Source organism: Drosophila navojoa, chromosome 4 (assembly GCF_054131105.1).
Source record: "Drosophila navojoa isolate 15081-1374.11 chromosome 4, UAZ_NAV_1.0, whole genome shotgun sequence".
In the NCBI taxonomy this organism is placed as follows: Eukaryota; Metazoa; Arthropoda; class Insecta; order Diptera; family Drosophilidae; genus Drosophila; species Drosophila navojoa.
The window spans coordinates 15,869,186-15,881,143 of record NC_142892.1 but is presented as its reverse complement, the minus strand read 5'-3'; the positions used below and the strand labels follow the sequence as shown (position 1 = coordinate 15,881,143).

Genomic DNA, 11,958 nt, shown 5'->3' with positions numbered 1-11,958 from the left:
TAGTTTAGAGACCAATACGAAAAATGCTTCGAAATACCTTTAACTGATTCTTGCATCTTAACTGATTACGAATACGAATATGAATTCGAGTTGGAATGTGAATTTAAGTAACCAATTTGGCACTATGGATGCTACTGCAGCTGCATTGCCTGACATAGATGATTACGGTTGCCCCAACCTGAATTGCACTCCTATGGAGTTTACACAATTTATACTCGGTCCGCAGACTCTGCCACTACATAAGGCGCTGCTGGTAAGTTAAAAGACAATTTGGGCAGTTTAGAAGAAATTACCCATTAATATAGAGCATATTTTCTAGATCACTATAATATTTAGTGGTATATTTATAACCGGCGTCTTGGGCAATGTTTTGGTATGCATGGTTATCATTAGGCATGCGGCTATGCATACGGCAACGAATTATTATCTATTCAGTTTGGCAGTCTCCGATTTACTTTACTTACTCTTAGGTGGGTTGGCCTCTCACATTTTAGTTGACTAATTAAAGTAACTATACAAATGTTTAGGATTGCCAACGGAAGTATTTCTCTACTGGCATCAATATCCGTTTCTATTCGGCTTACAGTTCTGTAAGCTGCGCGCATTTGTATCGGAAGCGTAAGTATTGGCCCTTAAAATGTAGTTAAATATCCAATTATAACAGTTGTATAACAGCTGCACCTATGTTTCGGTATTCACAATTGTTGCCTTTTCCATGGAACGATTTCTGGCCATATGCTATCCGCTGCATGTCTGTGCCATGTCCGGCTTTCAGCGAGCACTGCGAATCATCACAGTGCTTTGGATCGTTAGCTTCCTAACTGCAATACCATTCGGTGTTAAGACTGAAATTCAATACTTGAATTATCCAATCGGTATGACGCAAGTTCCTATATGCTTATGTATGTATATCTACAAACTTTTAATAAATTCGTCTTACTCTAATAGATGGATCTCGAATACTGGAATCTGCATTTTGCTCCATGGAATCAGAGTTTCCCGATAAATATCCTTTGTTTGAGGGTTCTTTTATAATATTTTTCATCATACCCATGATACTCATTTTTGTGCTGTATGGTCGCATGGGCGCTCAAATACGCTCCAGAGCCACGGACCAATTGGGTATGCTAGAAATGAAATAAACTGAAAATACTTTCAATTAAAATTTTCCCCTTAGGAGTTCAGCAGGGCTCACGAAATCGAGAGTCTCGCAGCTCGCAGAAGAAAAAGCGAGCCGTTATACGAATGTTGGGTAAGCTTAATATATATAATAGTTTAATTTAATATAATTAGCTATAATTCTTCTCTTTTAACAGCCGCCGTTGTTATCACATTCTTTGTCTGTTGGTTTCCCTTTCATCTGCAACGATTGTGGTTCTTATACGCCAAGAACTTTGCCTGCTTTCAGAATGTCAACGAGTGGCTCTTCTCGATCGCGGGCTTTGCCTACTACGTGTCATGGTAAGTTCATATACGCAATGGGTCTGATACTAGTTAAACTCCTGCCTCTAATTCGTATCAGCACCATCAATCCAATTGTATACAATGTGATGTCCAAGCGCTATCGAGTTGCATTCAAAGAAATTCTATGCGGCAAGAAAGCTGGAGCTTTTTATAACAGCGGCTTTGCTCGAGATCAATCGAGTTTTATGCGAGATGAAACGAGTTTTCGGCGAAATGGCAGCACTAACAATAATAATCTGAGCACCAGCAATGTGCGCTACAGTCGAGTACATTCTGTAAGTTTAGTTCAATGTCTCATATTATTTCATTTAGACATACATTTCTTGTAGAATCGCGTATCCGACTGCTCCCTGCTAAGCACTACAAAAATAGTCATAGTGCTTGGAAATAGAAGAGAAGCCAATCACAATATACCCGAAGAAACTGACATAAAAAAGGAGGAGCCATAAAGCTGGTGTTCATTCTATATATATTATATGATATTAAATTATCTATGCACGCTAACATCTAAAACATCTAAATAAATTTATTTAATTTTTACTAAATGAAACAAAGGGTAGGCACCAAAAATATTTTAAGCCAGAAAGTCACAGCTTAATTATCGCATCAATGCATATGTATATTGGAGAATAACAGTAGTATTTCTTGAATAGTTATCTATCTTTAACTGTGCTTGATTTGCATAACAATATCATTCAGAAGAAAAAAACAAAACCGAAATACCGTAGTGAAAGTTTTAACCATGCGTTTTATAATTGGGCTGCATGGGCATTAAAATCTTTATTTTTCAAGCTTTAGAAAATAATAAAAATAAAGAGAAAAAAACAACGAACAAAAAAAAATAAATTGCTACTCAATTCGCTTGGAGAGAAAACTTTAACGTAATAGTACACAATACCCAGTGAATCAACGGAGTTGATTAGAACAATTATCCAATTATAAATGGAACAATATTGTATTGTAATGCTCTTGTTTACGCAGCGCGTGAGAGAAACCTTGAAACTGGTTTGTCATTAGACAGACGTAAGATGCCTGGCAGAGAGATGAGCTAAAACCAGAAATGAAGACGGGTAATTATACGATAAAGACCATTGAATACCTTATATTATTCATATGCATATTTAAAGGAATAATATTTCCTTAATTTAAATTTATATTTACCTAAGATTATTTGATTATGGTAAAAGAATATATATATATAAAATTTGACGTGAAATTAAATAAAATAAATATATTTAAATCAAAATACTAAAAGATTTGGCTCAATTCTATTATTAGGTTACCACAAGATAATTGTTAACTGAACGAAACTGAATAAGTTTCCTGCATTTCGCAGCCCTGGTTCAATGGAATTTGATTTAATATAATGCCCGCTTTAGCCACATTAAGTTTGAGCCTCAGAAGTTTTGCAGTCCATGGCTGCGCTGACACAAAGAAAGAAAAAGAGAAACGAATATATTAGAAGAGGCTGTTCACGCAGTGCTTTTGGAATGCATTGATGCTATTTCGGGTGCTGTCGCAGCTAAACTAACACTAAAACTAAACTTAACAATCCGGTTTCCTTGCATACGCGCGATGAAGCTTCGCTTTGTGTTCTGCTGAAAAATAGGAGAAGCGGCAGAAAAGCCAATCTGCAGCATTTGACCCAGAGACAACGGAGCGTGCTGAGCTCCTCACTTCGCGGATCGCGCTTCAGTTGCCAACAGATACCGCAATAGGAGAGATCAATCCAACAAACAACCAGTTCGAAACAAAAGAAGCTCAACAACAAAGCTCTGTGTGCGTCGTCGTCGTCGTTGTTGTTGTTGTTGTTGGTTAAATTTTAAGAAAATCGGAATTTGTTTATTTCGAGTAAAAGTAAAGTAAAAGTTGAAGAACCGAAGAGCTGCGCGGCCAACGGCAGAATTAAATGCTGATCGACAGTCGCAGAAGTCAGACACGAAGCGACGCGATACGCGAGTTTTCGTACAGATCAGACTCAAATATGTGGAAGAGTAGGAATAGCAGAAGCAACATAATGCCTGCCATTATGTATGTGTTGAGTGTGCTGCTGCTGCTGGCTGCAGTCTGCCTGCAGCGGGAAGTGGAGAGTGCAACGTCTACTGCATCGCCTCGCACTGCACGCATAATGCAGTTCCTGAGGGAACCCCCACCCAGCTTCCCTGCCAATCGCCGTGTTGGCGTTGGCCCAGGGCAAGGGCCACGCCTGCGACCAAATGGAGACAACTTGAGGCCACCAACACCCTGGCGACCACCGATGCCACCGCCAGTGCTCGCTGGACAGCAGCTGCTGCGGCGTGAGTTCAATGGCAATTGGCCCTATGCTGGCAATGGCGGCAACCGCTTTGCCCACTCCAAGGATGCGGCGCCTGTGCTGGATGTGGGCAAGAATCAGTTCTATCGGCCCAAGGAGGCGCCACAATTCAACTACAATGTCAACCAGTATACGCCGAATTTCAAGGCCTCGCCGCCCCACTACAACGTGAACAAGGAGCAACCGCAGAAGTTTCCAGGATATACACCAATCAAACAATACGCCATACCAATGGAGGCCAGCAAATATGTGGCCAACTATGCCGAGACACCGACCAAGCAGCCTCAGCAATTGGCACAAGCTGCCAGCGGCTATGCCGTCTACGAAGACACAGACAATGTGAAGAATGTCGCTCCATTTGCCAACAACTATCAGCAGACCTCGCAGCTGTCCAAGGAAGCGGAAAGCTATTTGCATTTCATGAGTACCAATGATTATTTCCTGCCCAGACGCGAGCCCAACTACAAGCAGCTAGACTTGGAGCGTGATCAAATCAACTACCAGCAACAGAGACTGGTTCAACAGCAGCAGCAGCAACAACAGCAGCAGCAACAGCAGCAGCAACAGCAACATCAGCAACAGCTGCTGGATAGCAGCGTTTCATCCAGCTATAACAAGCCTTTGCGAGTCGCAGATCTCTTCTATCAGCAGGATCCAGCACCGCATAGTTCGACTGTGGTGCGCGGCAGCTATCAGGCAGGACAAAATGCCTTTGTTGTCAAGTCGGATGGCAATAAGTCTGTGAAGCACATCTTGTCCACTTCGTTGACACCGCGCACTACTCAAGTGCCACCAGCGTCGACGTACAGTCATGTCCGGCATGGCGCACAGAAGACAGTGACTCCCGAGCCAGTGAGATTTGAGTTTACGGAGCACGATGCGATCAGAGGCTCGGCTAGTTATACGAATGCGCCACATGGACAAAAATATTACTACGAAACCCACACAGCTGCACCACCACCACCGCAAACACCCGCTGTGAGCGTGGCGCCCATACCCGAGAGCGTGGCCCCCGTGAAGGAGGAGCCAAAGGAGAGCGCCGAATATGACAACAAGGTGAGTCTATTTCTTGCTCATTTTAGTATTTTCTCTTCAAACTAGATAACTCAAAAATAGAAAGAAAAAAAATAATAATAACAGTGCGGCTGCGGCTTTATCAGCTGAACATTTGATCACAATCTTAATGACTGTGAAGAACATGGCTACTTTCCATCATTAACAAATGCCAAACACTCCATTAAATGTCTCGGCTCACAACTTTCTTCCCGCTTCGGATGCTTGATATCAATCAAAGTACTGCGGTAGCGATCATAAAGATTTAAATCAGCCTTAATTTGTTTCCGAATTTCAACATTTTCGAATAGTCAAATTTTCTAATACTTTCACCGTCTTACCAGAAACTAGAAGACAATCTAAATAGCTTTGAATTAAGTTATTTTAATAATTAAAGATTTACACATTAATTACATTAATATAGGCATCATCTTCAGTCTTGCCTCCCGCTCCATCTCTCATTCCTTCTAATTTAATTATCCTTATTTGTTATTAAAATAAAAAACTCTTTTAATTTCAGGACAACGACTATAAGCCAGCGCCAACAGCGTTTTCACCCGAATCCTCAGCCGACAGCCAACAGGACAATGACGCTCATTGTGAGAAAATTTGTGCGAAAGTCTATGATGAAAATGATGAAATAGTTTGTGGCTCTGACGGATATATGTATACGGGAGAAACCCAATTGGAGTGTTATTCGACATGTCTAAATATCAGTGAGTTTTTCTATATTTTATGTTAATTAATTAATTATTATATATTTTATTTTTATAAATTACAGAGGTGTCGATAAAGAGCAAAGGGTCATGTGCTTAAAAGTACAATTTAAATGAATTCGATTAATTTATTTGTTTAGTTGTAATATTTATTTTAAAGTAAGGTTATTTATTTTTATTTTAAGAAAAATAAAGCATGTCATTTAAACTTTATAAAATTACGTTTATGATTCAAACTAGATTTTATATAAATTATATTTTAAAATAATGCTTTTATCATTAAACATACAAGCTTTCAAAGGTATTACTTACCGTCATCGGAAACGATGATAATACCTACTGCTATTCCAAATCGGTTCATTATTTATAAATTTTAAACGCGCGCGCGCAATTTTTGGTTAGTTCCATAACGTCGTTTTAGTCGTGCTCACGACCTATCGATAAAGGTAAATTAATAAATAAATAAACAATTCAAGAAAAAATTTCAAGAAAGGAGTTAGCTAAAATTTGTATACAATGCTTTTTATTTATTTTAATTGATTTTAATTGTTTAGCATTGTTAACATGAAATCACTAATAAGAATACCCTTAATGCACTTGAGGTCAAATGCAAGTGCTTGATACCGTGATTTGTTATCACGAATATATCGCAAATCCGAATACAAGTTATCGGCCTATCGAGACGATAACAACATTGGCGAAAACAAAGCACTTTGCGTATATTATAATTTTTGGCAGTATTTATTATCAATTCACTTAAATAACGTCGCAGTCGCGCATTAAACCATCTCTATATACCCAAGTTTTGTTCGCCTGTTGCGTGTGTGTGGAATTTCTTTTGCATGTTGGATAAACTAAAGCAAAAGGAAATCTCTACACTGAGGCAACTACGCAACACCCTGCGACCTCGACACGCAGCCAGTGCAATATATTGAAATGCAAAACTACGGCGCTGGAGCTGCTGCTGCTGCAGCTCCAGCCGTCAAGCGCCGTACGGACAGCTACGAAGCTGCACAAAACCATCCACATACGCCCAGCAGTGGCGAAAACTCGCGCTGCGAAAGCGATGATGACTATGTGAACACAAGGATCTTGCGGCAGCGTATGGAACAGCAGTCGACGCCTGTGGTGACAGTGGCGCCAAACATTGTCACAGCCAGTGTCTCAGCAACGCCAGCATCAGCCCAGGGTCATGTCGAGCAGCCGCAGTTTCCAACGGCCACAACCTCTGCAGCGTCATACAACGAAGAGCGCATGCGACGCAAGCTGCAGTTCTTCTTTATGAATCCCATCGAGAAATGGCAAGCGCGCCGAAAGTTTCCCTACAAATTTGTGGTGCAGGTAAAGAACAAAAAACACTCAAACATTCTCACTCAGAAACCTGCCTCCCAGTTCCACTCATCTGGTCGAACTTTGCTCACGTGATGGCCGTGCCGAGGGGGCGAATTCTCTGTTCGTGTGACACATCTTTTAAACAATGAAATTGTTCTGCCCGCGGCAAAAATATTGCTCAACATTTATGCCGTTTGTAAGGCACTTAAAATTGAGCACCTACCTACAACTATCTATTTTGTTTAAACAATAGCCGATGATTACACACCCATACACTTACATCAACCCTACCTGGCCTTATCTCTGATTCTAACTATAAAGAAACACGTAATACACTTACTTTAAAGCACTTACTTAAAAGCATTTACTTAGCCACATGATAAATAATTGTTTCGACTAGGTACTTTTTTCTAAGGCCATGATTAATAGTCTGCGTCGTAGCTATTCCTATATAGAAAATAAAAAAGAAATGATAGATATGAATATAAATATGTATGTATGGCTAGATAGAGAGTATTTTTAGTTCGCCTTTATCACTAGAGACATATACTATATGTACTCTTTCTATATATGTACTATATATGTACTCTTTCCCACACAGAGATGATTCCACGAATAATTAGCACAAATTTTTCGTCTACGTCAACAATCTAATCAATTGTTTAATTACTTTGCAAACAAACAAACATATTTATGTAAGTGCGCTCGCAGCTTTTGTGCTTCTAGAACAATAGACAGATTCAAGAGGACTAATTAGGATAAATAAAAATGATCTTTTAGATATAAAGGTATATAGAGTTTATGTAGTTTTGCTTTAGCATTTTATAGAATTCTCATCTTTTTTGTTGTTTGATCAATATATTTATAATAATATACTATGCCTAGGCTGTTGTACCTCTAAATCTCATGAGAAACGCAATTAGCGGTTTCTGTTAACTTAAATCGATTCGAATTTAACTTATTTCTTTGTTGCTTTCAGATCGTGAAGATAATTTTGGTGACGATGCAGCTTTGCCTGTTTGCGCATTCCCGTTACAACCACATCAACTATACGTGGGATAATCGCATTGCCTTCTCGCATCTGTTTCTGAAGGGCTGGGACTCGTCACGTGAAGTTGAGAGCTATCCGCCTGCCGTGGGACCATTTGCATTGTATGAGAAGTCGGAGTTCTTTAACACGGTCCAGTTTGCTTTGGACGGCTATGGCAATGTCAGCCGTTCGATTGGACCCTACTTCTATCCCACCGCTAACAATACGATGCCACCGTTGACGCTCTGCATGCAGAACTATCGAGAGGGCACAATATTTGGTTTCAATGAGTCATATATCTTTGATCCACATATCTATGAGCTGTGCGAGAAACTGCCGCCAAATGTATCCAGCATTGGAGTCGAGAAATATTTATTAAGTCAAGGCGTGGAGGTGAACTTCGCATCGCTGGTTACAGCGGAGCTATCGTTCCATATTAAAACCGTGAATTTTAAGGCCAACTCGGGGGCCTTGTCCGCGCCCGATTGCTTTAGGTTCGACATAGCTATACTGTTTAATAACCGGGATCACGACGGCCAAATGCTGTTGTCACTCGATGCTGAAGCTACGCGCCTGAAGTGCAAGGGCGACACGGACTTCATTTCGGAGGCACGATTCGATGCCATATTGAGGAGCAGTCTCAATATCTTTGTGCTCCTGACCTGCGCCCTCTCCTTTGCCCTGTGCACTCGCGCTCTCTGGAGAGCTTACCTGCTGAAGTGCACCACCAAAAACTTCTTCCGCTCTCATTTCGGCAAGGAACTGAGCTTCGATGGAGGACTGGAGTTTGTCAACTTTTGGTTGGTGAAATAAATGCTATATATATATTGATATATACTGACTATCTGTGTCTTCTAGGTATATTATGATCATCTTTAACGATGTCTTGCTAATGATCGGCTCGGCGCTAAAAGAACAAATCGAAGGCCGTTACATGGTTGTCGACCAGTGGGATACCTGCTCACTGTTTCTGGGCATTGGCAATATGTTGGTGTGGTTCGGTGTGCTACGCTATTTGGGTTTCTTCAAGACCTACAATGTGGTAATACTCACTCTGAAGAAAGCTGCACCGAAAATTCTACGCTTCCTAATCGCTGCACTGCTGATATATGCGGGCTTCGTGTTCTGCGGCTGGCTTATATTGGGCCCATATCATATGAAGTTCCGATCGCTGGCCACAACCTCTGAGTGCCTTTTTGCGCTGATCAATGGCGACGATATGTTCGCAACGTTTGCGACGCTGTCCAACAAGGCCACCTGGCTATGGTGGTTCTGTCAGATCTACCTGTACTCCTTTATCTCGCTGTACATCTACGTTGTGCTATCGCTGTTCATCGCTGTCATTATGGACGCCTACGATACGATTAAGACGTACTATAAGGATGGGTTTCCCGTCACCGATCTCAAGGCATTTGTGGGCACACGCACCGCTCTTGACATCAGTTCTGGTGTCTTCATGAACGATCTGGATGACTTCGAGCAGACGAGCTTCGTGGATGTGGTGCGAAACCTGTGCTGCTGCACGTGCTGCAGTCGACGCCAGGAGACAACCCAAGGCAACAGCGGCTACACGAGCCTATCGAGTATTATGAAATAGTTTGATTCGCCATAGAATTTGCAGGTGTTTGTTTGTTTGTTGTCTTCGTCATGTCTTTTAGCTTAATTCAAATTGTTGTTAGATTGTTGTGATTCGATTTTACTTTTACATGTTTGCGCCAAAGCTAAGTGCTCAACAAAGAGCCCAAATGTACGTACCAACAGAAATTCCAATTGTCAGCTTCATTTCTGGCAAATTACTTTAAATTCAAAATAAACTTTCTGATTAAACAATACGCAAGATATTAAAGCACAGCCTACCAAGCATCTGTATGTGATATAATACAGAAGAACCATAGAACCAATACTAGAACATGGGAATTTGATTAGAAATGCAACAGGATCTTCCATGTGAACAATACATAAAAAAAAAAACTAGTTTACGTACAAAGTAAGAGTCACTTGATTGTGCAATTATATACATTATAGTGTATATGGACTTTCATATAATATTAATCTATGTATGATTACAATGAAACGCTTGTAAAATATCTAAAATAAATATAGCCAAATGTTGAATTGAATTCAAATGTTTTTTTTTTTAATTTTAATTGGGTTTACTCTTGAGTTGCCGATAATATACCATATCTACAGTTTTCCGAGGTGGATAAAAGTTGACGTGCTGTGCAGAGATATTACAATGATATAAAAATAATATGTTAGGGTCTTGGTAAAATCGATAATAAATCGAACTACAAAATAGGTAGAGTTAGGATTTTTAAAAGGCAGTATACTATCGCTGAATACTGGCCTAATACATATGTATTATAAATACATATATGCATGTATATTATTCTTGCCAGCTTTATTTGATTGTTAGAAAAAACGTATCCAATGCTACTCATATAAAATTTATATAAAATCAATAAAATGAATATATAATAAACATTTAGAGACTCTTTCACTAAATTAATCAAAATAAACGGTTCCATATCGTTTGATAAGCTTTGCACCCATAAAAAACGCACAACAAAACATTCAATTCGTGTTTCTCGTATTTCTAATGTTTGTTCCGTCAGCAAATAAATGTAATTCAGCATTGCTTATAAATGAGCCAAGCTGGCCAAATAGCCAAATAGCCAATGGCCAACCGGCCCAATCGCCATTAGCACCTTTAATAGTCCATTGAGCAGCGGACATTAGGCAACAATTGAAGCCTCAAACCAGAGAGAAAATCGAAAGTTTTTCGCATAGCGAACCCATTGAAAATGGGAAGCCAGGGAATAATGGTTTTGTGAAATGTAGGTAACAGGCTGAAGGAGGCACGGTAAACTCAATTAAACCTTGTCCATCAGGTTTGCTTTAAAGACTTTTTTAAAAGTATTTCCTCCAAGAATTTCCTCTATATATTTCCTTTAAATATTTCCTCTAAATATTTCCTCTAAATATATCCTCTAAATATTTCCTCTAAATTTTTCCTCTAAATATTTCCTCTAAATATTTCCTCTAAATATTTCCTTCATAAATTTCCCATAAGCCTTTATGCTTAGCTGAACGATCATTAAGTATTTGCACTGTACGAGTGACCCCCACCAGGCCTGGGAGACTGAAGAAATGCTGCAGCTGCTGCCCTTTATATAGGGCGCCGTTTGCTCAGAGCCTAGGTCGCGCTCCATTGTTGATCTCTGCGCTAGGTAGAGCTCATTGCAGCTGAGCGCTAAGTGACCAATGGGAAAGGAACACTCTCTGTTGCTGCAGAGGCATTCGAGCTTCGTTTTACTCAAATATAAATACCCAATGAATACTGCTGCATACACATAGACAACTGAATTGATTTTCTGATAGGCTGAGAGGTAAAAGGAGAGTACAGACTGTGAGCTACACTGGCAGACAGGCTACGCTCATTACGCTGCTCAAGCATATTTATGCTTGACAAGGCTAAATGCTTATATGCTTAATAACTCATATATGTACATATGTACATTCATATACATAATTATTAGATGGAATAGACCGCATTTTCATCTCTCTACAGTTCTCTTAAGGACTAATACTTCTGAAGCAATATGAGCTAGAGAGCTGGGTCTGGTGTGTAGCCCGCGCAGATCGAGTTTGTTTCTAAAAGTTTGATAACTATTATTTTTCTTTATATTTTTATTTAAAAATCAACAATTATTTCCTTTATTTATTTCGAGTAAAAACCTGTGTATGCAAAAAGTTGGAAATAGTAGTAGAAGCTTTTTTAATTGTTTTATGTTAGATTTTATTTTAAATGGTTTCCTTTCTTTTTTTTTTTGTCAATTACAAATGTTTTTAATATTATTTTGCGTCTATTGTTTGTATTTTTCCTCTTCTCTGTTTTTTATGTGTTTTTTTAGTGAGACCTTTTAGAAGTGCATCAAAATCGTATTTTTTGTTTTGTTTTCAAACAGCATTTTGATTTAAAAATGTTTATTTTTCTGTTGCTTGTAAATAAAATAATATCTGCATTATTTGTATTGTTTAAAGTATTA

At 39.3% G+C, this 11,958-nt stretch overlaps 3 protein-coding genes across 5 annotated transcripts; all 3 read left to right on the top strand.

Annotated features, from left to right (window-relative positions):
• On the top strand, nt 1-1,998 carry CapaR (Capability receptor). 3 transcript variants are annotated; one of them, XM_089260052.1, is made up of 9 exons: nt 1-253; nt 320-470; nt 528-618; nt 676-875; nt 949-1,122; nt 1,178-1,252; nt 1,317-1,461; nt 1,523-1,730; nt 1,794-1,998. In XM_089260052.1, the coding sequence occupies exons 1-9, from the start codon at nt 80-82 to the stop codon at nt 1,911-1,913; spliced, it is 1,338 nt and encodes a 445-aa protein (XP_089116178.1). In that variant the 5' UTR covers nt 1-79; the 3' UTR covers nt 1,914-1,998. The 3 variants fall into 3 exon arrangements, with proteins under 3 accessions (XP_089116178.1, XP_030244074.2, XP_089116179.1); XM_030388214.2 differs by having other exon boundaries at nt 9-253; nt 1,523-1,739; XM_089260053.1 differs by having other exon boundaries at nt 137-253; nt 306-470; nt 1,523-1,739.
• Nucleotides 1,999-2,880: 882 nt separating this feature from the next.
• Nucleotides 2,881-5,765, top strand: LOC115564183 (uncharacterized). Its single transcript, XM_030388200.2, has 3 exons — nt 2,881-4,834; nt 5,352-5,547; nt 5,613-5,765. Exons 1-3 carry the CDS (start codon nt 3,374-3,376, stop codon nt 5,645-5,647), a joined length of 1,692 nt encoding a protein of 563 aa, XP_030244060.2. The 5' UTR covers nt 2,881-3,373; the 3' UTR covers nt 5,648-5,765.
• A 436-nt stretch (nt 5,766-6,201) lies between these two features.
• Nucleotides 6,202-10,003, top strand: LOC115564182 (mucolipin-3). Its single transcript, XM_030388199.2, has 3 exons — nt 6,202-6,888; nt 7,859-8,709; nt 8,768-10,003. Exons 1-3 carry the CDS (start codon nt 6,484-6,486, stop codon nt 9,504-9,506), a joined length of 1,995 nt encoding a protein of 664 aa, XP_030244059.1. The 5' UTR covers nt 6,202-6,483; the 3' UTR covers nt 9,507-10,003.
• The last annotated feature ends 1,955 nt before the right edge of the window (nt 10,004-11,958 follow it).

Bases quoted from the DNA above. Each gene is read 5' to 3' on its own strand.
- CapaR (XM_030388214.2), top strand. From the start codon at position 80: ATGAATTCGAGTTGGAATGTGAATTTAAGTAACCAATTTGGCACTATG. The intron at 254-319 runs GTAAGTTAAAAG...CATATTTTCTAG, and splicing joins CACTACATAAGGCGCTGCTG to ATCACTATAATATTTAGTGG. The intron at 1,253-1,316 runs GTAAGCTTAATA...CTCTTTTAACAG, and splicing joins AGCCGTTATACGAATGTTGG to CCGCCGTTGTTATCACATTC.
- LOC115564182 (XM_030388199.2), top strand. From the start codon at position 6,484: ATGCAAAACTACGGCGCTGGAGCTGCTGCTGCTGCAGCTCCAGCCGTC. The intron at 6,889-7,858 runs GTAAAGAACAAA...TGTTGCTTTCAG, and splicing joins CCTACAAATTTGTGGTGCAG to ATCGTGAAGATAATTTTGGT. The intron at 8,710-8,767 runs GTTGGTGAAATA...TGTGTCTTCTAG, and splicing joins CTGGAGTTTGTCAACTTTTG to GTATATTATGATCATCTTTA.
- LOC115564183 (XM_030388200.2), top strand. From the start codon at position 3,374: ATGCTGATCGACAGTCGCAGAAGTCAGACACGAAGCGACGCGATACGC. The intron at 4,835-5,351 runs GTGAGTCTATTT...TTTTAATTTCAG, and splicing joins GCGCCGAATATGACAACAAG to GACAACGACTATAAGCCAGC. The intron at 5,548-5,612 runs GTGAGTTTTTCT...TATAAATTACAG, and splicing joins TTCGACATGTCTAAATATCA to AGGTGTCGATAAAGAGCAAA.